Source organism: Protomyctophum parallelum (genome assembly GCF_964188405.1).
Source record: "Protomyctophum parallelum genome assembly, chromosome: 13".
Classification (NCBI taxonomy): Eukaryota; Metazoa; Chordata; class Actinopteri; order Myctophiformes; family Myctophidae; genus Protomyctophum; species Protomyctophum parallelum.
The window spans coordinates 22381818-22407366 of NC_139708.1; the positions used below are offsets into that span (position 1 = coordinate 22381818).

General features: G+C 46.9%; 1 protein-coding gene across 1 annotated transcript in view; it reads left to right on the forward strand.

Annotated features, from left to right (window-relative positions):
* cacng2a (calcium channel, voltage-dependent, gamma subunit 2a) overlaps positions 1 to 25549 on the forward strand; it is a gene marked incomplete at its 5' end in the record, with an annotated part of 87522 nt that overhangs the window by 22805 nt on the left and 39168 nt on the right. Inside the window, one exon of the mRNA XM_083780657.1 lies at positions 21058 to 21141. Coding sequence (XP_083636783.1) covers positions 21058 to 21141 — 84 coding nt within the window. The remainder of the gene's footprint in view (positions 1 to 21057; positions 21142 to 25549) is intronic.

Consider the following 25549-nt stretch of genomic DNA (forward strand, 5'->3'; position numbering starts at 1 on the left):
ACAGGCTCCTCACCGTGAAAGCTAACCACCACAACCAGACCTAATTAAAATGATTACTCAACAGAATTAACTGCTTGAACCCTGGCATTGTTATTCTGTCGGTAACATTTGCAGAAAATAGGCAATTTACAAGCTCACGACGTGTCGCATTGCGACGCATTGTGAGCGTGTAATGTAAATCTGCTATTTTCAGCAAAGAGATGTAATGTAGCGGGTGTGGGGGGGGGGGGGGGGGGACCCTGGTCAACTAAGTACTAGTTTACTAGTGTAAGTATGAGGTTTAAGTGGTTAAGTGGTGATCACACTGCCCCCATGCTGCATTCCCTTACTGCCTGCTTCCTGCCCCCATGCTGCATTCCCTTACTGCCTGGATGGATTTGCTGGGTAAGAATGACAGGAATCAGGGGAGCCAGAGGAAAGAGGCAGAGCTGTGTCTGAGTCACATGCGTGATGACGAGTCTCATATTCTATAGGGCTGGGCGACATTATGCACGGAATCAAATATCACACTATTTCTGACCATATACGTCCTTAGATATCGATATTGTGACGATAATGTCAAATTATTAAAAAATAAATCCAAACCAATTTCCAAAGTATATCAAAAGTTGCACAATTCTGAACATTTCAGATTTTTTTGGAAAGCCTACCAGGTAGAGACAACAGTGTATGGCATATTATAGATAGATAGTGTGTGTGTGTGTGTGTGTGTGTGTGTGTGTGTGTGTGTGTGTGTGTGTGTGTGTGTGTGTGTGTGTGTGTGTGTGTGTGTGTGTGTGTGTGTGTGTGTGTGTGTGTGCGTGCCTGCGGGTGAGTGCAGGTGAGTGCGTGCTCGTACGTGCGTGAGTCTGTGCTCGTGCGTGTGTGTGTTTGTGGGTGTGTGCGTGGACGGGGACGGGGACGGGGGGGCTGTCAGGCTTGTCAGCATTTGCATACTGTAGATTTAATGAGTCAAGGACAAAGACAAATACGTGCTTCCACAAATTTGGCCAAAGGAACCTGTCATGACTCCCCTTTATTTGTGCTCCTCGGTTCCCCCTCTGCCGAGCTCCTTACCACTGTATAGCAGCGGGCCAAACGGTGACATGTGGACACTCAGTGAATTGCCAATCACCACAGAGAGGGAGAAGGAGGGACATGGAGAGAGGAGAGGAGGATAAGAGAGGGAGAGAGAGAGGGGGGGTGAGAGGTGGGGGGGGGGGGGGGGTGAGAGGGTGCTTTGACGCATCCAGACTGCAACCAATGGCTTTTTTTCCCCTACACTAAAGATTAGGGAAAAAAGAACCGCAGAGAAGCACTACACTGAATACTGGATGTAACCCCCCCACCACCCCCACCCCTCTCGCTTTCCTCCAAATACATAGAGAGACACTGGCCCTCTCTTCTTTCATCTCGGAGTCGCACTTTCTCTCTCACACCCGTGTGCGTCTCTCTCGGACTCTCTCTCTCTCTCTCCTTCTTTCTCTCACACTATCTCATACACACACACGCGCTCTCTCTCTCACATGCTTTCAGCTCAGGAAGAGAAATCAATAGCCACAAATTAATCATTCTGCCTCAGGCAGTCCAAGAGAGTGGGGGAAGGGGGGGCACCCAAGAGTGGGGCGTTTAGAGGGCTAGAGGGAGGCATTAGGAGCGATTTCTCCAGGCGTTTAGAATTCTGGGATTCTTGGACCACACACACCACTTGCTGGTCCACTTGCTGGTCCACCCTAGTCTTGTAATAGAGTACCTTTAACTGTTCAGAAACCAACCAGCTAACGTAGCATATGTTTGGCTCTTAATATAAATTGTCCTTGCAAGTTTGATTCACTGATTAAATTATTCCATCAGGAAACGTATCAAAAGCTACACTAGCAGGTGCGGAAAGTTCTTATAACGGCAGTGGGTGCCCCCCGCACCCCGCCCCCCAGTGCACTCGCCATTAGTTTGCGTTGCACAGTGCGCTATTTCCAAACGCGCCCATTGTCTCAGTGGGTGCTTCAGCCCTCAAGCACCCCCGGACTCGACGCTGCTGTACACTAGTGTCAATGACGTGACGCTAATTGTTTTTGTGTCCATATACAGTAGTTCAATTTGAAAGGGACAACGTTTCTAAATAAACTAAAACTAACTTACTTACTTTATTTGTTAGTATCCTGGTGTTAGTATCCTGGTGTCAGTATCCTGGTGTCAGTATCCTGGGGTCAGTATCCTATTGTCAGTATCCTGGTGTCAGTATCCTATTGTCAGTATCCTGGTGTCAGTATCCTGGTGTCAGTATCCTGGTGTCAGTATCCTATTGTCAGTATCCTGGTGTCAGTATCCTATTGTCAGTATCCTGGTGTCAGTATCCTATTGTCAGTATCCTGGTGTCAGTATCCTGGTGTCAGTATCCTGGTGTCAGTATCCTATTGTCAGTATCCTGGTGTCAGTATCCTATTGTCAGTATCCTGGTGTCAGTATCCTATTGTCAGTATCCTGGTGTCAGTATCCTGGGGTCAGTATCCTGGTGTCAGTATCCTATTGTCAGTATCCTGGTGTCAGTATCCTGGTGTCAGTATCCTATTGTCAGTATCCTGGTGTCAGTATCCTATTGTCAGTATCCTGGTGTCAGTATCCTATTGTCAGTATCCTGGTGTCAGTATCCTGGTGTCAGTATCCTAGTGTCAGTATCCTGGTGTCAGTATCCTGGTGTCAGTATCCTCATGTCAGTATCCTGGTGTCAGTATCCTATTGTCAGTATCATGGTGTCAGTATCCTGGTGTCAGTATCCTGGGGTCAGTATCCTAGTGTCAGTATCCTGGTGTCAGTATCCTATTGTCAGTATCATGGTGTCAGTATCCTCGTGTCAGTATCCTGGTGTCAGTATCATATTGTCAGTATCCTGGTGTCAGTATCCTGGTGTCAGTATTCCTATTGTCAGTATCCTGGTGTCAGTATCCTGGTGTCAGTATTCCTATTGTCAGTATACTGGTGTCAGTATCCTATTGTCAGTATCCTGGTGTCAGTATCCTGGGGTCAGTATCCTGGGGTCAGTATCCTGGGGTCAGTATACTGGTGTCAGTATCTTGGTGTCAGTATCCTGGTGTCAGTATCCTGGTGTCAGTATCCTATTGTCAGTATCCTGGTGTCAGTATCTTGGTGTCAGTATCCTGGTGTCAGTATTCCTATTGTCAGTATCCTGGTGTCAGTATCCTGGTGTCAGTATCCTGGTGTCAGTATCATATTGTCAGTATCCTGGTGTCAGTATCCTGGTGTCAGTATCATATTGTCAGTATACTGGTGTCAGTATCCTGGTGTCAGTATCCTGGTGTCAGTATCCTGGGGTCAGTATCCTATTGTCAGTATCCTGGTGTCAGTATCCTGGTGTCAGTATCCTGGTGTCAGTATCCTGGGGTCAGTATCCTGGGGTCAGTATCCTATTGTCAGTATCCTGGTGTCAGTATCCTGGTGTCAGTATCCTGGTGTCAGTATCCTAGTGTCAGTATCCTGGTGTCAGTATTCCTATTGTCAGTATCCTGGTGTCAGTATCCTGGTGTCAGTATCCTGGTGTTTACAGTGAAATGCAGGCATAGAGGCAGCTCTGTGTAGGATTGTGCATCAGTATCATGCCATATAGGCCTAGTTAGTTGGTACGTTAGGCTTGTTGTCTATAATATAATGACTGGGAATGTGCTGTAAGCAATTTGCTCTTTACTTATCGTTCAAGCAATTTCTTTCCACAGTGTTCATAAATTCACACTGCATTTTAAGATTCTCATGTGTTATTCCTTTGTCTGTTAAGTTCAGTCTGTGGCGCTAGACAAAATGCAACTGTGTTGGAGTGCTGACAAGAATCTACTACCTCACCTGCTGATCTAATTTCAAGTCGATATATAACACCTTTGGAGAACAACAAATTGGCAGAAATAGAGAAAGTCACTGTTCTAGTACCCAGAATGATCTTCTTGAGGTTGAGTTGAGGGTTATGTTACTGACCCATAAGCCTATTTCCACCACTGAATAAAATGTAAAAGGCTTTTTTCCCACTTTTCTTTTGGAATCTCCAATGACTGGCCGCGTGTGTCCCTATGTGGCTATGTATTCCACTCACACTGAGCACCACAACTATAACAATAAAAGTATATAACTAAACTGTACCGTACAGTACAGAGTCGGCCTACAGTACAGTATACAGTAAATATCACAATAAAAGTATAGTTGCACCGCTCAGTTCACACGGGTGTGATTTCTGAAAGACAGATACGGAATTACGAGAAAACACTCACAACTAGAAAAAGTGCCCTTCCGGGCACAGGTCTCCACCAGGTTATCCACAGATCCGTGCAGTTAGAGGTAAAAACACTTTTCGGCCAGTTATAGCGCCACCTTGAGGCTGAGTTGAAATTGTTCATGTGGCATTTCGTCCTCGGCCTAGTGGGAATGTGGGTGCACAATTTGACAGAAATCACGCGATGTGTTCATGATTTGCAGCATTTTGTTTGAAACTGAGCACTCCTGTGAACTTTGGAAGCCAATCTTAACCAATCAGGATGGAGTCTGATAAATCTGAAAGACCCGTTTCGTTGAATGGCTCTAGAGAGACTGTGTACCAATTTGCGTGATGTTTGGACAAAATCTGTAGGTGTACTGTGCAAAAACTTGTTTTGCACAAAGCGGCCTCCTGGTGGCGCTATAACAGGCCGTTCTGGAAAGTTTGGGGCAGAGGTTCATGGTTGGCATCCAGGGAGTGTGTGTGCAAAATATGGCATCGACCGGGTTAACGGTGGCCGAGATTAGCTGATCACGGACACACGGACACACGGACACACAAACGGACGGACGGACACGCGGACGGACGGAGTGCAAAACATACTCTCCCCACATGCCTTCGGCCTGGTGGAGACAATTAGGGAGATCACAATGTGGTTTCAGTTTAATATGACAACTGATTTGGATGGAACCTAAACGTGTGTGTGTGTGTGTGTGTGTGTGTGTGTGTGTGTGTGTGTGTGTGTGTGTGTGTGTGTGTGTGTGTGTGTGTGTGTGTGTGTGTGTGTGTGTGTGTGTGTGTGTGTGTGTGTGTGTGTGTGTGTAGGCGTGCATTGATTTGACTCTTGTTATAAAAAAAAAGGAATTGGTAAGAGAATAATTCCTACTTTATGAGCTATTAAATCACATGGGTGGCAGAAGATCTGTAATGTGGATGTGAGATATTCTGTTAACAGTAACACAGCGTTAGTCTTAGTCACACACATAAGTATCTTAACATAAGTCAGTTTACCACACTTCAACTTATCAGAAATGACAGCTTTACTTTTTGGTTTGTTGGTTTTGTCTTTTTGCAAAGACTTTCTTATCTTTCCTGAATGGCCTTATCTTCAAAAGCTCTTCAGGTGTACTGTAGCTGAGCTGTGCAATTTGTGTGAACAAGGATTGTGATGGAATTATTTGAATTAGATGACACTCCAGCTCACAACATTTCTTGATGCGAGAGTATTAAGTACTTAGTTGAAAAAGGAGAATGTGTCATGTATAGAAAGAAGTACACACATGCACACACGCGCGCGCACACACACTGTGTATGTATGTATGTATGTATAGTATGTAGGTATATGCTGTATTTCATAGTTCACATTGCACCGCGCGTCTGCGCATCTGCATGTCTGTGGCTGGTGCACAGATGCCAGATATATTCCCGGCCGTATATTGGAAAGGACATGCCCGTCCGACGTCAGCATGAATCCACAATTATGCAGACATGGACCGGACGCGCAATCATCGCAATCACACAATAACATGGCCAATGCCGAGTACTGAAATCCTGAACATGCTGATCAAAAACGCGTCACTGGCAACACTCACAGCGCGAGCTGATAACACGGCACAAAGCGCCACATAGCCTATTCTGCTCGTATATAAATAAACAGCTCTCCCTTTCTGTTTCCCTGTCTTTCTGCTTCTTCTCTCTCTCTCACAACAATCCATATCATTTCAAATGATCTAATGTTGACAAATTCCCAGACTACTGTACAGTACCGTATCATTATGTATTAACTTTGCAGTTTTGGTCTTGTCTTCAGTGAGCCGGTTTACTACATTGCATGGCAGGCAGGAAAAAGAAAATGCATCTCAATATTTAAGTACAAAAATATGCTGAAAGTGTCCACAACTAGACTTTAAGCCTGCATTAAGAGTGTACCCCATCTGCCATTTCCCTCTCCACTCAAAACGACAAGAACTTAATTTGCCTGCGGATACGCCCGCCATCTCTCTCTCTCTCTCTCTCTCTCTCTCTCTCTCTCTCTCTCTCTCTCTCTCTCTCTCTCTTCTCTCTCTCTCTCTCCTCTCTCTCCTCTCTCTCTCTCTCTCTCTCTCTCTCTCTCTCTCTCTCTCTCTCTCTCTCTCTCTCTCTCTCTCTCTCTCTCTCTCTCCTCTCTCTCTCTCTCTCTCACTCTCTCTCTCTCTCTCTCTCTCTCTCTCTCTCTCTCTCTCTCTCTCGCAGTGGTGAGAGATTGAACTTTTGAGAAGGTAAAAAAGAATAGTGGAGGAGATGAGGTCATCATCTGAGAGATAATATCATGTGCTGGTAGAAAACAATATCAGGAGCAGACTGAATCAATGCTAACAGAGGCAAATGCCTGATGAGCTCACAACTTGTTGCAGCACATGCTATGAGCTGGTAGAGCTATCTTTGGTGCGTGACACTTTGTGTAACTATACGTATGAATGAAAACTTAGGGGGTCTGACTGATAGCTGCTGAAACATGGATAAATGTAATATAGTTTTACGGTATCTGTGTGTGTGATTAAGCATAATGCATATTGATGTGTATATGCCTTCATACGATAGAGCTAGTATTGCATATGTGTGCAGTGTTTTGTGTTTGTACAAAAAAAAGATGGGTGGGTGTCTCTGAGAGTGCACAGGGCTGAAGTGTATGTAACAGACAAGACGGCCGATCTGGACCAAAAAGCCCCACAAGCACAAATGTGACTCAGTCTGCCACTGTTTATCACGTCAATGGAAGCGATAACGTCTCAGCACCAAACAGGCATTGGGTGCACAACACAGCACGTCAGCACCACACAATACTATACATTGTGTGACGTGTCGCTTGCCAAAAGAACTGATCGACAAGCTTATGTCGCAACACTGTGGACCAAGTGACTGGTTAGTGGAGTCCTGTTTGGAAGTCTGGAGTTTGGAAAATTGATAAGCCTTAATTGATCACCAAACGATCATCAATACTGTAATTATAAGTTGTAATAATTGTAGGACGCCGACCGTGATACTGACATGAGGATACTGACCGTGATACTGACATGAGGATACTGACCATGATACTGACATGACATTATACTGACCATGATACTGACCATGATACTGACCACGATACTGACACAATACTGACCACGATACTCACTGACATGATACTGACATGACATTATACTGACCATGATACTGACACGATACTGCAATGATACTGACATGATACTGACACGATACTGCAATGATACTGAAATGATACTCGTAATTAAGGCACCTGGATATTAGAACACTGATTCAAATGGTAACAATCTTTGGTTAATGCTTTATGCTTTTATTTTACCATCAGTATTGTTATGTTGGAAAATACCTCTAAAATGATCCCTTGGCTAAAAATCTCTAAAACAATATCCCAATCTCTTGCCCTCTCTTACTCTACCAAACCATATCCATCCATGCTGTCGCTCTCCTTGTCCATTTCTATATGCTTCCAGGACAGCCCATCTTTCCTGCTTTGCCTCGGCCTTGCTGTGTGTGGGTCACTGCTCATACAGTCATCTTTATAATCTAGTGAAACAGCAGCATCGACCGCCTTTGATTTGCGATCTTTTATCGCAGGCTAGTAAAAGTACCCCCCCTCCCCCCTTAGATCTATCCTGAAGTGTTCCCAATGTTATTAATGGTGGCTGGAAATCCAATTGATTTAAATAAGAGTACGGCACACTCATAAGATCAATGAGCAGCTGTTTTAAGGGTGAATTTATGATGCTCAGCCACTGTTCCACTGTGCTCACTGTGCACATTTTGCGCTGATGACACCATGAGCTCATTTCCAGGACCATAATGTAAATCATATGAACGGGTGGCAGGGGGGGTCAAATCGTTTAGGTTTTCATCACCGTGTGTGTGAGCACCATGCAGCCACAACAGTAGTGAACAATCAAACCCATGCAGGCAGATATAGCAAAGAGATATAGTGCCAGTTTGGTAAATAGAACCAATAGAATTCCATGGTCTTGGCTCACATGTCCAAGGAGCCATGCATGATTTAGTTCTAAGCTAAGGTTACATATACCCTTCATGCTCATTCCTGGAAAAAGACTATGGTTCATGTGTTTCAAAATATATTTTTCTCGTTTACATGATGTTTTCCACAGAAGGTGCCAGCTGTCTAACAGGTCATACTGTATGTCCTCTCTATATGTATAATAGGTGTGTCCCTAGCAAAGCTGACATATAGGTACATATGGTACACATTTTATTGGTTTATATCTGTTATCGGCCTTAACCGCAATTAATCAGAATCGGATCGGATGAAGAAAGGAATTATTCAGCTATAGTAGTATTTTTTATATATTTTGTCTTGTCTTTTTGCTTTGTTTAATACTGCTGTATATTCTTATTTAATCAAATAAAATAAATCCAAGTTCTAGGAAACTTTCAAATTAGAATGCAAACTCACTCATGTCCTGTCTGTATACAGGCCTACTGCTCAGGAACTGGCAAAATGGAAAGACACAGTTGTATCTATCATTACTGCACTGAAATTCATTCTGCAGTATTTAGATAGAATGTCAAGGCTGATAAGAGGCTAATAGGTTGAAAAGACAGCAAAGCGTTTGCATATGCCGGTACAAAGTCTCAACCAATTCAAATGTTGTTTGCGAGGCTGTTACTAGCATATTGTTCTGAAGACTGCTGGGTGAAGCCTCCCTCTAGGTCCCTGCCAGTCCATTAATTCAGGGCTATAAAGGGATTAGGCTGGGTTTGTTTGAGCATGGCTCTGTGCTCCAGGCAGGAGGCGGCCCAGCCCTGCAGAGAGAACTGTTTAGGTCCTGTGGCGGCATGGCAAGACAAGGAGGCCTGACGCTTTGCTTAGCCCAGACCTGGAGCTCTGTCTCCTGCCCACTGACACATATACAGGAACAGGACCACGGCCAAATTGGAGCAAAGGACACCGCAAACTATTACTTCTGGTTCTCCTCTCCCAGTCTCTCCTCCCTCTCCCTCTCCCTCTCCCTCTCTCTCTCTCTCTCGTTCTCCCTCCCTCCTTGGTTTATCCCCCTCCTCTTGCCTTCCCTCTGTCTGTCCTTCTGTCCGTCTGTCCGTCTCTCTCTATCTCCCTCTCTCTCTCCCTTCTCCTTGGTTTCGTCATGCTTTCCTTCCGGCTTGTGTTGAAGGTACAGTTACTGTAGGAATAATTCAGGGGTGACCCAAAAAAGTTTTGTCTTAACTGGGATATAAGAAGTTGTTTGATGTAATGTAAATTCAGTCTCTGCAGTAAACCGGAAATTAATGCTACATTCGCTTTACACAACCAGCCTGATAAAAAGTACATTTAGAATTCAGAATGTTATCCTAATCCGATTATAAGTGATTCTGAAGATTGGCAGAGCCACAGGATCAGGAACAAATGCAAACAAGTGTCCCCTGCGGGGCTGATTACATGATTGCGATTGGCGTAGGTGAGCGGTGAGTTAATTGTTCAGTTGTTGTTGTTATTGTTGCTTGCCGTTGTTAGTGATTGCATATAGTGTTTAGTTGGCCAGTGTTCTGGGAATGCCCGCCTCCCTCCCTCCATCTGTGCCAGCGCTGAGGGACTCTTCTGAGAACTGGAGGGCCTTCGCCCCGTCTGTCCTGAAGGCAGGTGACGCATTTCACTTAGACACACCGGTGACTCACGATGGCTCCCTGTTCCTGGATCTGTGAAATCTCATCCGTCCTCTCCCTTCGTCACTCTCCCTCGCGCTCGTATAGTTTACTTTCCACCTCCCCCTGCCCTGTGCCTTCACCTCACTCGATGATGACGCCTGCCACCTCGAGAGCGCCAAGTCACAGAGTCAGTCCACACAGGCAGGAGAAATTCCTCCCACTCTGTCTGACTTCTCTGAAGCCCTCTCTGAGCATGCAGGAGTTGCCTCCTCGTCTCGCCTTTGCCCATATTACCTGCAACAGCACAAATACATATAGCACTTGGTACTGTGTATGGAGGAGCAGCAGGCGGCGGAAAGGAACCTGTGGTCAAATGTAGCGAGAGTATTAATAAGCTACAGGGCGAGGACGCTAACATGCACTGTAAACTCCTCTGTGCCGATTTAACTCGGAGAGGGTGCAAACATAACCAAATGGACCCTCTCTGAGTTACGAATGGATGGATGGATGGAACACTGACGATTTTACTGTGTACAAAACAAAAGAGGAGACTATAAATAAAAAGTGGGTTGAATGACAGCAAGCTGAGAAGAGAAAGGACAGTCGAGGGAGCAGTGTGGGGACAGGACAGGAATTATGGAGGAGTTCTGGCGGCCCGGCAGGAATCCAGTCTCTTCTGGCACTGGATCACAGCAGAACCTTGCCCACCCACCCATCATCCCTGCTGTACCTGCGTCAACAGATCATCACAGGGGTAAATGGACTAACATGGTGCTGCCACAGGGCTGTAACAGAGGCTCTCAATCTAACATGGTGCTGCCACAGGCCTGCAACGTGGAGGCTCTCCGTCTCCAGCTTACAGACAACAGCACTATAGAGAGCACTGGTTCCCAAACACTGGGTTGTGACCCATTTGTGGGTCACGGACAAATTTTCCCTTTATGTTTTGTCTCCCACGTTTTGTTATTATTTCAAAACATTTTCATAAAGCATTCCCAAAAAAGCTAACATCCTACTATAAATGCGCCACGTCTCTGCGTGTCTGCATGCGTGCGTGCACGGTTGTAATGCACATAACTCAAGAACCGTTTGCCCCACCGACTTCACATTCGACACACGCGTTCCACACCCCCACAGGGAGTGCATAGTGCCCGGTATCGAGTCGGTCGGACCCACGGTTCTCCAGAACCAACACAAAAGGCTCTGCTCAGGCTCTGCCAGTGGGCCTAATCAGCCTAAGGCCCCTCACCTGTGCAATTCCCAGCCTCTGCCTCAGCCAATTGATTGCCATGGCAACCCCACACCTGCAAATTGATTACTTAACCACTACACTTTTCACAGTCAGTTTGCACTCTTCGGGCACAGGCAGACAGACAGATACAGAGATCTCCATATACAGTATCGGCACCAAAGGGACACAGATAGTTAAAACGGGCGCTATGACAAGTTGACAACGGGTATTATTAGGTTCCCAAGTTGCATCGTTCTCAAGTAGGCCGGTGGCCGATGGGCACGTACAGGTCTAGTTTTCATGAATGCAAAACAAATTAAAAAGGTTTTTGCGAGCTTGATCTGCTATTTTCATTAGTTTGGGCCCCGGGCAAACGTCTAATCTCTCTTTTGGGTCTCGAGCTAAAAGGTTTGGGAACCACTGCACTAGAGAGTAGGGCTGCAAGTGTGTATTATTATTTAAAAAATGCCATTATTCTACTGATTAATTTTATGATGAATGATGATGAAACGCTTTTTGTTGTTGTTACAGTATATGTATATTCAGTATAATACTGTATCAACGTGAAAAGATTCTCATTTTTATTGACTAATCCCATTAGTCTGATGAACCACCAGCTACAAACATATTTGACACATTTCTATAATGGATTAAAGCTTCGTCCCAAATAACTGCAGGTGACTTGTTCTGTTAGCAGTCAAATAAGACATCGTAATTATTCCACTGATTTAGCTGTAATAAATTACGCATGGCAAATCCAGTTTTCCATATGTCACAACAAACCTGAATGGAAGTCAGCTGTAGTCGCAGCTGTTACCTATCAACATATAAAACATTCCACTGAATGCGGCTTACACTCCTTGGACTATATAAACGGCCATAGCCACTTGCCCAAATGTGCATTAATTCCCCAAAATGTGTGTTTTTTTGTGCAAAACTAATGGTTGAAATGGATTCAGAATCATGAAAACCCTCTAGTTTGACATGTCACATGCTACTTAAAGCATAATGACATTTTGTCATTTTTTCCTTATAGGATTCCAATGGTATGGTCACATATAAACCCTTATAATAATGAAAAATCACACCCGTGTGAACTGAGTGTTGCAACCCTCTCTCCGTTTCTGGCACAACAGCGCCCCTACTGTTACTCATAGTCATATACTGGTGCTCATTAATGTCACATAGGTTAACGTCACATAGGTGTACATAGGTACACGGACATTGCTGTTCCTTGGAGTGGTTGCACCACTCAAATAATCACACCCGTGTGAACTGAGTGGTGCAACCTTAGAGTATATATGAATAGAGATGGCATCCGAGTTCTCCTTCCATCCACTTGCATTAAGTTGCTCAAAAGCGCATGAGGGCGATTTCACTCCTTTTCCGGGTAGGAACAGAGTGCATTCTGGGATGGATTTGCCCCAAACACATGAACGCGCTGCCGTTGAACGTGCACGAACGCGCACGAACGCACACGAGCGTGCTGCCGTCGTGAACGTGCACAATGATAGTCAAAGGACCAGCGCGTTCATGTGTTTGGGGTCAGGCTGCAATATCAAATTCGGCCACTATGTCCATTTCACCTCAGGGTTTCCTCTGGGTGCCGTCTCTATTCATATATACTCTAAGGGTGCAACTACCCTCTCCCCCCCCCCCCTCCCCTCTCTCTCTCTCTCTCTCTCTCTCTCATATTAGCAGGCAACAGTGTCTCTGTCTCTCTCTCTCTCTCTGCTTCTGGCACAACAGCGCCCCTACTGGTACTGGTACTCATAGTCATACGGGTGCTCATTAACGTCACATAGGTGAACCAACACGTGAACACGGACATTGCTGTTCCTTGGAGTGGTTGCACGACTCAAAAAGCTCAATACTGACAGCCGGTCAGCAAGTGGATTCATGAATGTATGTATATAGACAATATTTTAGGGCAATAAAAAAAAACTATATACCAAATTTCCCACCCCACAACCCCGGCTGCCGGACTAATAGAGCCATGGATCTTCAAATAAGTCTCCCTTCCCAATTTTCTTCACATTTGCATGCATTCACGTTTAGTCATGTGCCTTGCCAGTTCTGCACGACAGCGTCCCTCAAATACATGGACGACAAAAGATGTCAGGGTTCATAAGCCGGGTTCGAGTTGTTTAAGCATGCAGGCACTCAAATGTTCATATACTGTACTGTACTGTACTGTACTGTACTGTACTGTACTGTACTGTACTGTACTGTACTGTGATACAAATAGACAAGGTGATTTCCAGTGTAGACGCGCATCCCTTCACTATGAGGCCGCAGATGACATCATCTCTACGTGCAGGGAAGTCTAATCCAGGCGTTAAGGTTATGGTTATGGTTAAGTTAAGGACTAAGTTGCAAGTGTACATTTGTGTTGTGTGTCGGCGTGCATGCGTGTGTTTGCACTTGTGAGGAATACATAGAGCCATGCAAAGCCCCCCCCCCCCCCCACACACACACACACACACACATGTACACACACCACAGCAGGGTCATTATTAAGATGAATATAGTGATTATAAGTATGAATACGCTGTGATTATGAAGATGAATAAGGTGATTAGAGATATTGTCCCATGCTGGTAAGGGTGCTGTTCATTACGAAGAAGATGTCAGCAATGTACAGTAACATGCGTGAATCCCCCACGAAGGAATCGCACACGCGCACACGCACACTCACACGCACACGCACACACGTAATTTATCTCATTGCTGGGGTGGTCCAGGTCCATGCCATAACCCCCATGATAATGCAGCTACATCACAGGAACAATGTTATATAATTGAGCTGCTACAGTGCTGTATAGGACTCCTATTCATGTGTAGCTTATGTGGACCACAGTCTTTGCTATACTGTAAAGCCTTGTAAATTTAGATTTATCTCACAACGCGTTGCATCGCAATGTGAGCTCGGAGATCTGATATTTTTCTGCGTTTAACTTAGCATAACGGCGGACAAATATGAATGCATGCTGTGTCATTGATGCTGCAGCATGTCCGAGGGAGTCGAGAGAGACACGTATACCATCGGCTCCCTCCTTGTGTTCCAGTATATACACCCCGGATAGCCATATATGGCAAGCTGGCAACCCTTCAAACGCAAATGATTAGGAAGTCCACATGGCAACGGCTGTTACTGCATAGGTATACGGCAGCGGGCGGCGGGATTGGGGGTGTAGGAGGGGGGGGGGGGGGGTCAGCCCGGGTCAGCACGGAGGTGGTTTTCTGACTGTGCTGACGCACTCACTCGGTGAAGTTTTTTGAGAATTCCGCCCACCAGAAATATAGGCACAGCTCAGTTGGAGTTGGGCAGCGTAAACAGCGCATGCTCTCTGTCGCTCTCTCTGCGCTCCCGTCTCTTTCTCTCTCCCCGTCTCTCTTATCTCTCACCGCTCGCTCAAATCTCTCGCCTCTGCCGTGTCGCTCTCTCTCTCTCTCTGTACCTCTCCAACAGCAGCACACCTCCCACTCAATGCAGAGTCCTTTTGACCCCCCCCCCCCCCATCCCACTACTCCTCCATGTTTGTGTCTCATCAAACCTTTGTCTGTGTCTGTAACACAGTGATTGTGTTTGATTGCCGTTGGAGGGCTTTTGTGTGTGTACGTGTGCGTGGGTGTGTGTGTGTGTGTGTGCGTGCGCTTGCGTGTGCGTGTGATGCATGTGGGCAGGCCATCACAGATGTGTCCCTGGACATACGGACGGTTAGGCCGCTTTTTCATTCGGCTGCAGTGCTTATTTATTTCGTGTTGACGGGAAGCGCTCGCACCCACAAGCCTGAATGCATGCACCGGAAATGCACACGTTCAGAAGAATAATTTGTACGTGCACTGCACACACACACACACACACACACACACACAAGCACGCATGCTACGAAAACATAACAAGGGAATTAATGGCAGATTTCAAATGAGTTGGAGAAAAATCATAATTGAATGCTCCCAATTATCTCCCTCAATAATTTCTGCCTGTGAAGGGCAATTGTGTGGAAACAATGTGGTGAGAAGCAAACAATACAATTTTAACTAGAAAAAGTGCTCCTCTGAGAACAGGTTCCCGCCTGGTCAGGTATAGTTATTGTGGGCCAGCAATGTTCAGAATTCAGTCACTATAGAGTGGAATCTGTAGAAGTTGAGTTAATGTTGATGAACTTATTGCACAGGCACATTATGTTGATTTGTAGGAGTGTAGGATATAGTTTTGGGTTTATGTGTGGACTTTCGCAGCAATCATTTGCAAAGCCATGCACACTTTAGAAGGAGACAGATCCGTCTTAATCACATGACATGATAATGTGTAGAGATAAGAGATAATGTGTAAAGTTTTTGGACAAAATCTGTAGGTGTAATATAAAAACAATGTTTTGCATAGCCGAAAAATGCAGGGCAGACTGGTTTTTCCTTGATCTCTATGGAGTGTGCGTGCAAAGTTTTACGCAGATCTGTAATAACACGAATCGTACTGTTATGCCACCACAAGGCCGATTTGAACATAATAGGGTGGCATTTCTTCCTTGGACTAGTGGGAATGTGCGTGCAAAGCTTTGCTGCAATCGCACACTGAGCTCATGATATGAGGCTCCTGGTGGCGCTCTATCAGGCCGACAGTGCCGGAGATTAGCCGTTCACAGGAACTCAGATTAGCGATTCACAGACGGACAGGGGTCAAAACATATGGTCTCTCAATTAAGTCAAAAGTTCTTGTGCTTTAGTCTGCCAGGTTATGGTATACATGTTTTCACTACATGAATAGCTGGAGCAAAAGCGGTAAGAGTCACAAAAGAGGAGAAGTCAAAGACAGGGTGAGAGAGAGATAATATAGATTATAGATGTCTTAAAAGCCTGTGGAAAACGCTTTTGCTGCTCACAAAAACGAGGAGCGGGAGAAAGGGAGAGTGGGAATATAAAGGCATTTTCCTTCCCATTGCTTGAAAGAGAAAACCTGGACGGAACAGTTGTGTTTTGGTATCAACTGTATTGATGAAGAAAAAGATCTCTGTACTGTACGTCTCTGCATCTCAGTAGGGATGTACACCTCCTCTTTTAACGGGCTAACCTCCAGTCCTTGGAATGGTGCCCACATTGAACAAGCGCCGTCTTGTTTTTGGAACTGATCCAAGAAATTGGGCCCTATGAAATTTAACCTGGGAAGCCTTTCAGGGAAAAGCTCTCTTTACAAAGGACTGTACTGTACATAATAATAATAATAATACAAAGGTCTCTGAAACCCATAGTGATAGAATCTCTTTAATGGCAACGGGATCATGCTAATTAGGTACTGTAAAATGGGGTATCTGGAGACCAGATGACTCGTTTAGGTGGGCAACTGTACATCTAACACTCTCCCACTCTGCACCCCACGACAAGCCCTCCTCTCTAGCCTGGGCACCATTTCATTTAGGGTATATGATCCTGTCGGGAGCGGATGATATTGTTACGCCATGTTGTAGTATTGTTTTGTAGTCGACAGGCAGGAACAACAGGCGGCAACGAGAGCTTTTATTGAGAAAAATCAGTTTGAGGGAAAAGGAAGTGCCGCCTTTTGTTTCTGCCCGTCGACTACAAAACAATACTACAACATGACGTAACGATATCATCCACTCCCGACAGGATACAGACTTTTGAAACGGAGACCAGGCTTTCCTCCGAGGTGGTGGAAAGCCTGGTGAGGCGAGGTTACCTCCTCTCCGTTTCACCCCACCAGTCTTGAGTGGATCTCTCTCTCACTGGGCTCATGGGTAATGAAGTTCTTTATAGCTCAGAAGGACGTGGGGGACATAGGGGGCATGGGTTAGTTCATATCTCATTCCCACTATGGGGGGGGGGGGCATCCAACTCAGCCTCCAACTGAGTTGCTAAAGTCTGACAAATACAGTACAAGCTCACAACAAGTCGCAGCTTTTAGTTTTTTTTTGGCTTGCCACACCACCTGTGCACAACTAAGTATAACATAAGGTTTCAGCCAGCCTCTGTACTGAGTCTTTACAGCTGTTACTTAAATGCAGGTGTTTCTCCGTAGACTCTGATTCTCCGTAGACTCTGAATGATGGGTGTTGTGACTCACTGCACACCTGAGCCCGCGAGGCAACACTTTTTTCCGTTCAACTGTGGCTCCCCTGCCAGGGATCAAATAGATCTCCTCGTCCCCCCCATGTCCTGCTCTCTCACACTCATATGGCGAGGTCTCTGAAATGAAAATGCCATTATAAAACATTTACCAGCCTGCTGAGTTTACATGTCTTACAAGAAAAGGACCGTTTGGAGCGGTTAAGTGTCACATAAATCTTTCAGCATGCTAATTGAAGTGGTTCCCCCAATAGGCCAATTTGCAAATATTACAAATTGCGCTATAGTGTGTGGCAGGGATGGCCAGCTGTAAAAACCAAATCTATACATCCACATGTTTAACATTGTCAAGATACAGTACATACACATGGCATAATGGCAGCTACTGCTGCTAGTCACATATCCCCATTGGGGCTGTGTGACATAATCAGAATGTAAACACAAGTCACCTTTCAGTTAGACTTATGTTTGTTTAGCTGATGTTAACTTCAAAATTAGTCTGACATCATTCTTGTGATTGATATAATTTCGACCATATTAACAGAATCAATTAAGTTATTCAAGTCCCTAATCTTACCCTTAATCCCCCAAAAGCCCCATCTGTTCTGACCTCTTAAATTATCCACAATTTATAAATAATGGATAATCTAGTGTGGACTCTTAAATTGTTGACTCTTAAACTATATCCTTTCAAAAGCACAATCATTTTTTTGTGTTTTATTGAGCTGAACCCCTTTTGGTGTTTTAACTAAGCATTATGTTATACTTTAGCTATTGAAAAATAGCACATTTACAAGCTCATAGCGCGCCACCGAGTGGCGCGCTACGAGCTTGTAGGTCTGCTATTTGCGGCACAAATCTTTGAATATATATTCTTTCAGAGCTAACGTTTTTTTAATTTCGACGTCAGGCCTAAATGGGTTAACAGATTTTCATGGGGACCCCCTGGCTAGGACCCCCTCAAGGACCCCTGGCTTGGGGATTCTCGGTCACTTTGAGAAGCACTGGCCTAGAGGGACGTTGGTGTGTTTGTACAGTACAGTATTATACACCCTGCAGCAACTTGTGGTTGATGACGATCAAAGGGCTTTCTCAAGTGCGTCATACTGGGTGCGGTTGAGGAAGGAACCCACCCTATACATTAAATGTCCCACTACCTATTGTTTCAGCTCATATGTTTATCAAAATAATGTGGAACTGGCCCAGGCCGTAGCGTAACGGTCTGGGCACCGTACTGGTGATCCAGTCGCGGTGTGCCGCGGGTTCGACTCCCGGACCCGACACGGCCTTTACCGCATGTCATCCCCCCATCTCTCTCCCGTTTCCTGTCAGCCTACTATCTGTCCCTTAAAAAATCAATAAAGGCGTAAGCCGCAAAAAAATATCTTTAAAAAATAAAATAAAAATAATGTGGAACTTATTGTAGTGTTTACAGGTTAAAATAGACGACCCGATACAGAACAGCAAGAAGACCAAACAAGCTATCAAGCAAAAACATTCACATTTCAAAAGATACCAAAAAGAGTTATTAATATTCCCAGGGCACAAATCTCTCTCTAAATATATATATATATATATATATATATATATAAAGAGAGAGCTCTCTCTCTCTCTCTCTCTCTCTCTCTCTAAAAAAACCCAAAAAAAACATGGGTTTTAATATTATTGTGAGTACCCAAAGCATGAAATTTCTAGAAATGTCCTGAAGAATATGTGAGTGTACACAAAAGATTAAATAAAGGCTTCGTTAAAGGTCTCTCTCTCTCTCTCTCTCTCTCTCTCTCTCTCTCTCTCTCTCTCTCTCTCTCCTTAATTGCCACAGAGCTTGTTGATGGAAATCAATGGTGAAAGAAAGGAGTGGACACTCACACACACACACACACACACACACACACACACACACAGCTCTCTTCAGATGACACTGCATGTCTCTAATCTGAGAGTGGTCATCATCACCGGGGGTCTCTCTCTCTCTCTCTCTCTCTCTCTGCGTTGCTGGCCCGTTCATACAGTAATGACCGCACCCGCTGCTCTCTTCCTGCCTCCCTGCCAAGACCCCTTCCTGGCAACACCTGGCGTCATGGCAACAAAACACCTGTTCACCTAATTAGGGGGACACTGAAGGGAGAAGAGAAATGAAACGGTGATCTGATCAAGCAATCACACGCCCAGGCATCTGCTTTGCAGGTTGTAATGGCTGCCTTATTTGGGGTGGGGTGGGGGGGTTTGTGTGGGGGGGGTCGTCATGCCATCGCCATGTGATCTTGCCTCGATGCCAAACCCCTTTGGAGGGGGTTGTGAGGGGGGGGGGGGGGGGGGGGGAGGGGACAGAAGGGTATAGAGGGGTATGCGCGTGACATCATCATCATCATACCTGGAAGTTATGCGGGAACGCCTACTGAGTGGCAAAAAAAAACTACTTTCTGGCCTTGACAGCCCATATGCATTCAAACAGAACAGTGTTACCGATGATCCTGATGAAAGCTCTGTTCCATTCTGGTCAAACAGAGTCAGGGTGCTGGAAACACTCTGCTACACCAGGGGATCTAAAATTGTACTTGAGTAGGCTCCAAATGGCCCCCGTATACAGGTGTGTAACTCTGAGAGTGTACACAGTATACATTTGTACACCCCCAGAGTTAAGGGGGTGCTTGGAATTAAAGTTTGAGAACCACTGTAGTGTACACTAAATGGAACAGAGCCTTAATTAGTATCGGTAACACCTGTGAAGGAAGTAGGGAAGGGGCCCGGAAGTATAGGAAGAGTTCTTCTTTCTTCCAAAATGGCTGCTGTGCATATACCCATAGATATTAAAGAAATAGATGCCTCATTGGCCGCTGCAGTTCGTTGGAGCGATGTGTGTTGAAGGAGGGGCGGAAGAATTTACACTGGGGGAGGAAGTATACGCCGGAAGTGTGGAAGGCACGTTATACGTCACGCTGCCACTCAATTACTCGATTACTGGCCAATCACAGCGCATCTTTTCCCGGGGACTTATCAGACCCGAACATGCGCTCTGTGACGCGCTCATGCTTCCGCGGGGCTTCGCAAGGAATCTCATGAAAGTTTTTCCCCCTCTTGAGCACATACAGTATATACGCTCCAGAGCCGGGAAAGGGCGTCTAGGTTTATATGTCTATGCATATACCCTATTAGGAGGGAGGGTATAGAGAAGTCACCAGGTGGCCTGCCTCCTGGATGGACTATAGGGTAGGTAGTTGGGCAGCACGGTGTTCAAATGAATGAACATTAAGAGACGTCGAGGTTCCCCGTGCACAGCAGCAGCACGTTGGAACGGCTCCAGCTCTTGCCAGCTGCGGCGTTCTTGTTTACAAGCCCACCACCTGCTGCTGGAGAAGTCTGCTGCTTACAGTATATAGGTCTCCTTCCTGGAAAGTATCATCATGCCAGGGCCTGGTCAGGCCTGGTCAGGCCTGGTCAGGCAGAGAGCATCAGTATACCAGCGCTGATACGGCTGTTGTTTTTCCTACAGTGTAAAACGTATATATATAGTCCAGTGGGGAAACTTGGGTTCCGTTCAGCTTGGAAACGCAAACGATAAAACTTTGACGTCACATTTTCCTGTGCAATAAAAGCAGCCATAAAGATCATATTGCATCGCTTCTAGTACAAATTCGGCAATCTTGATCGTGGACGGGAGTGGCCTCCGTCAATATTATGATGTGCTGTTTGTGTGATAGATACATCATACACATATAAAATCATTTTGTCGACGGGGACGGGGAGTGTTTTGTGAACTGAAGTGCACATGCACAGGCTCACTGATGTCTACCGTGTTCTCTTTGTAGTGACATGCTCTCTTATCTTGTTGTGCATTCTGCTTCTGTTTCTCCGACAGGAAACTACAAAGGGATGTGTAAACAGATAGACCACTTTCCTGAAGACACGGATTACGAAGCAGACCCCTCCGAGTACTTCTTACGTGAGTATCAATCTCGCTAGGATGCACACAGAGAAATCAAGGGTGCGCACAGTATACGCACAGCAAAATGGTCTATCAAAGACAGACATTGGTCTATCAAAGCAATCAAAGATGGAGACGTATCGACTCGGTGTAAAAGCTATTTTAGTAGACAATGACCACACGTAAAAATGTTATCACTCCACCCTCCATCTCATGTTCACTTGACATTTCTTCCCGATATTTCACATTTCCGTTATGGCCCACTTTTCTCCATCTCAGATGTGAGCACAGTGCCAGTAAATGCTCTAAGGCAAGCTCTACCCTGCTTTTAACGAGAGCCTGCCCAGGCCGAGCGCTGCCAAGCAGCTCGTCTGTTTTTACTGCCTGGCCGTGTGTAATGTAACGTGCAGTGTTACAGTCAGCTGTGTACCCTGTAAACACAGCTCATTGATTTCTGCTCTCCTTTCCTCTGTGCAAGCAAGACAGCGACGGGGTGTCAAACTAGCTTGCCTGCTAATCCTCAAAAGGACTGAAAGTCCCTTGATGTGGTGGGATATATCATACATACGGTATCGTGATATTCTGTCAAAACTCCGGGCTTGTCAGGAACAACATCGTGGTTTGGATTTCAGGTTTTGTCATACTGTAATACTACATCATTGATGAACTGAGAAAAATCCTATAGATGGTAAACAACTGTAATGAGGCAAGTTCTTGAATAATAAATGCTTCCTATATGCACAGATATTTTATTCAAGTATATATTTTCTCGCAGCATTTATTACAGTAGCCTACTACAAAAAATGTAAAAGCACTAGTGTAAACTTGGCAGTCTGTGATGAAAGATAAATAAATAGTGTTCCTTGGTACCACAAGATGCTCACTCACGCTGTGGCTTTCATGTGACCCGTGAAAACTCACTTTCTCTGGTATACATTGGATCATTTACACTTTACAGTTTACACAAACTGGACGTTCATGAACACACCAATGTCCATCATGTCCCATTTTGATTCGCGGTGTAGAGAGTAGAGACCATGACCCAAGGACCCTTCTCTCTCCCACAGTGTAGAGACCATGACCCAAGGACCCTTCTCTCTCCCACAGTGTAGAGACCATGACCCAAGGACCCTTCTCTCACCCACGGTGTAGAGACCATGGCCCAAGGACCCTTCTCTCACCCACGGTGTAGAGACCATGGCCCAAGGACCCTTCTCTCACCCACGGTGTAGAGACCATGACCCAAGGACACTTCTCTCACCCACGGTGTAGAGACCATGGCCCAAGGACCCTTCTCTCTCCCAGTGTAGAGACCATGGCCCAAGGACCCTTCTCTCACCCACGGTGTAGAGACCATGACCCAAGGACCCTTCTCTCACCCACGGTGTAGAGACCATGACCCAAGGACCCTTCTCTCTCCCACGGTGTAGAGACCATGACCCAAGGACCCTTCTCTCTCCCACAGTGTAGAGACCATGGCCCAAGGACCCTTCTCTCTCCCACGGTGTAGAGACCATGGCCCAAGGACCCTTCTCTCTCCCACAGTGTAGAGACCATGGCCCAAGGACCCTTCTCTCACCCACAGTGTAGAGACCATGACCCAAGGACCCTTCTCTCTCCCACAGTGTAGAGACCATGGCCCAAGGACCCTTCTCTCACCCACAGTGTAGAGACCATGGCCCAAGGACCCTTCCCTCTCTCCCACGGTGTAGAGACCATGACCCAAGGACCCTTCTCTCTCCCGTAGTTTAGAGACCATGACCCAAGGACCCTTCTCTCACCCACGGTGTAGAGACCATGACCCAAGGACCCTTCCCTCACCCACAGTGTAGAGACCATGACCCAAGGACCCTTCTCTCTCTCCCACGGTGTAGAGACCATGGCCCAAGGACCCTTCCCTCACCCACAGTGTAGAGACCATGGCCCAAGGACCCTTCTCTCACCCACAGTGTAGAGACCATGGCCCAAGGACCCTTCTCTCACCCACAGTGTAGAGACCATGGCCCAAGGACCCTTCTCTCTCCCGTAGTTTAGAGACCATGACCCAAGGACCCTTCTCTCACCCACGGTGTAGAGACCATGACCCAAGGACCCTTCCCTCACCCACAGTGTAGAGACCATGACCCAAGGACCCTTCTCTCACCCACAGTGTAGAGACCATGACCCAAGGACCCTTCTCTCTCCCACGGTGTAGAGACCATGGCCCAAGGACCCTTCTCTCTCCCAGTGTAGAGACCATGGCCCAAGGACCCTTCTCTCACCCACGGTGTAGAGACCATGACCCAAGGACCCTTCTCTCTCCCACAGTGTAGAGACCATGACCCAAGGACCCTTCCCTCACCCACAGTGTAGAGACCATGGCCCAAGGACCCTTCTCTCACCCACGGTGTAGAGACCATGACCCAAGGACCCTTCCCTCACCCACAGTGTAGAGACCATGGCCCAAGGACCCTTCTCTCACCCACAGTGTAGAGACCATGGCCCAAGGACCCTTCCCTCTCTCTCCCACGGTGTAGAGACCATGGCCCAAGGACCCTTCTCTCTCCCACAGTGTAGAGACCATGACCCAAGGACCCTTCTCTCTCCCACGGTGTAGAGACCATGGCCCAAGGACCCTTCTCTCTCCCACGGTGTAGAGACCATGACCCAAGGACCCTTCTCTCACCCACGGTGTAGAGACCATGACCCAAGGACCCTTCCCTCTCTCCCACGGTGTATAGAGACCATGGCCCAAGGACCCTTCCCTCTCCCCCACGGTGTAGAGACCATGAACCAAGGACCCTTCTCTCACCCACGGTGTAGAGACCATGACCCAAGGACCCTTCTCTCACCCACGGTGTAGAGACCATGACCCAAGGACCCTTCTCTCTCCCACGGTGTAGAGACCATGACCCAAGGACCCTTCCCTCTCTCCCACGGTGTATAGAGACCATGGCCCAAGGACCCTTCCCTCTCCCCCACGGTGTAGAGACCATGAACCAAGGACCCTTCCCTCTCTCCCGTGGTGTAGAGACCATGGCCCAAGGACCCTTCTCTCTCCCGTGGTGTAGAGACCATGGCCCAAGGACCCTTCTCTCTCTCCCACGGTGTAGAGACCATGACCCAAGGACCCTTCTCTCTCCCACAGTGTAGAGACCATGACTCAAGGACCCTTCTCTCTCCCGTGGTGTAGAGACCATGGCCCAAGGACCCTTCCCTCTCCCGCGGCCAGCCTATATAGTGGCTCTAAAGCAGAAGTCAGAATGTGTCCATCTCCATCAGGACGGACAGTAAAGAACCGAGGCAGTGTGCGCCATGAGTGCCGCGGATTAAGCCCTGCCAATTAGACTCCGTTTGACTGGCTGCTCTGAGCGGCTGCACGTGTCCGTATGTATATGTGCCAGAGAGAGAGTGGTTATGATAACAGCTCTGTTAATGATTCTATAACAACGAGAGACCATGACCCAAGGACCCTTCTCTCACCCACGGTGTAGAGACCATGACCCAAGGACCCTTCTCTCACCCACGGTGTAGAGACCATGACCCAAGGACCCTTCTCTCACCCACGGTGTAGAGACCATGGCCCAAGGACCCTTCTCTCTCCCAGTGTAGAGACCATGGCCCAAGGACCCTTCTCTCACCCACGGTGTAGAGACCATGACCCAAGGACCCTTCTCTCTCCCACAGTGTAGAGACCATGACCCAAGGACCCTTCCCTCACCCACAGTGTAGAGACCATGGCCCAAGGACCCTTCTCTCACCCACGGTGTAGAGACCATGTCCCAAGGACCCTTCCCTCACCCACAGTGTAGAGACCATGGCCCAAGGACCCTTCTCTCACCCACAGTGTAGAGACCATGGCCCAAGGACCCTTCCCTCTCTCCCACGGTGTAGAGACCATGGCCCAAGGACCCTTCTCTCTCCCACGGTGTAGAGACCATGGCCCAAGGACCCTTCCCTCTCCCCCACGGTGTAGAGACCATGAACCAAGGACCCTTCTCTCTCCCGTGGTGTAGAGACCATGGCCCAAGGACCCTTCTCTCTCCCACAGTGTAGAGACCATGGCCCAAGGACCCTTCCCTCTCTCCCACAGTGTAGAGACCATGGCCCAAGGACCCTTCTCTCTCCCACAGTGTAGAGACCATGGCCCAAGGACCCTTCCCTCTCTCCCACAGTGTAGAGACCATGGCCCAAGGACCCTTCTCTCTCCCACAGTGTAGAGACCATGGCCCAAGGACCCTTCCCTCTCTCCCACAGTGTAGAGACCATGGCCCAAGGACCCTTCTCTCTCCCACAGTGTAGAGACCATGGCCCAAGGACCCTTCTCTCTCCCACAGTGTAGAGACCATGGCCCAAGGACCCTTCTCTCTCCCGTGGTGTAGAGACCATGGCCCAAGGACCCTTCTCTCTCCCGTGGTGTAGAGACCATGACCCAAGGACCCTTCTC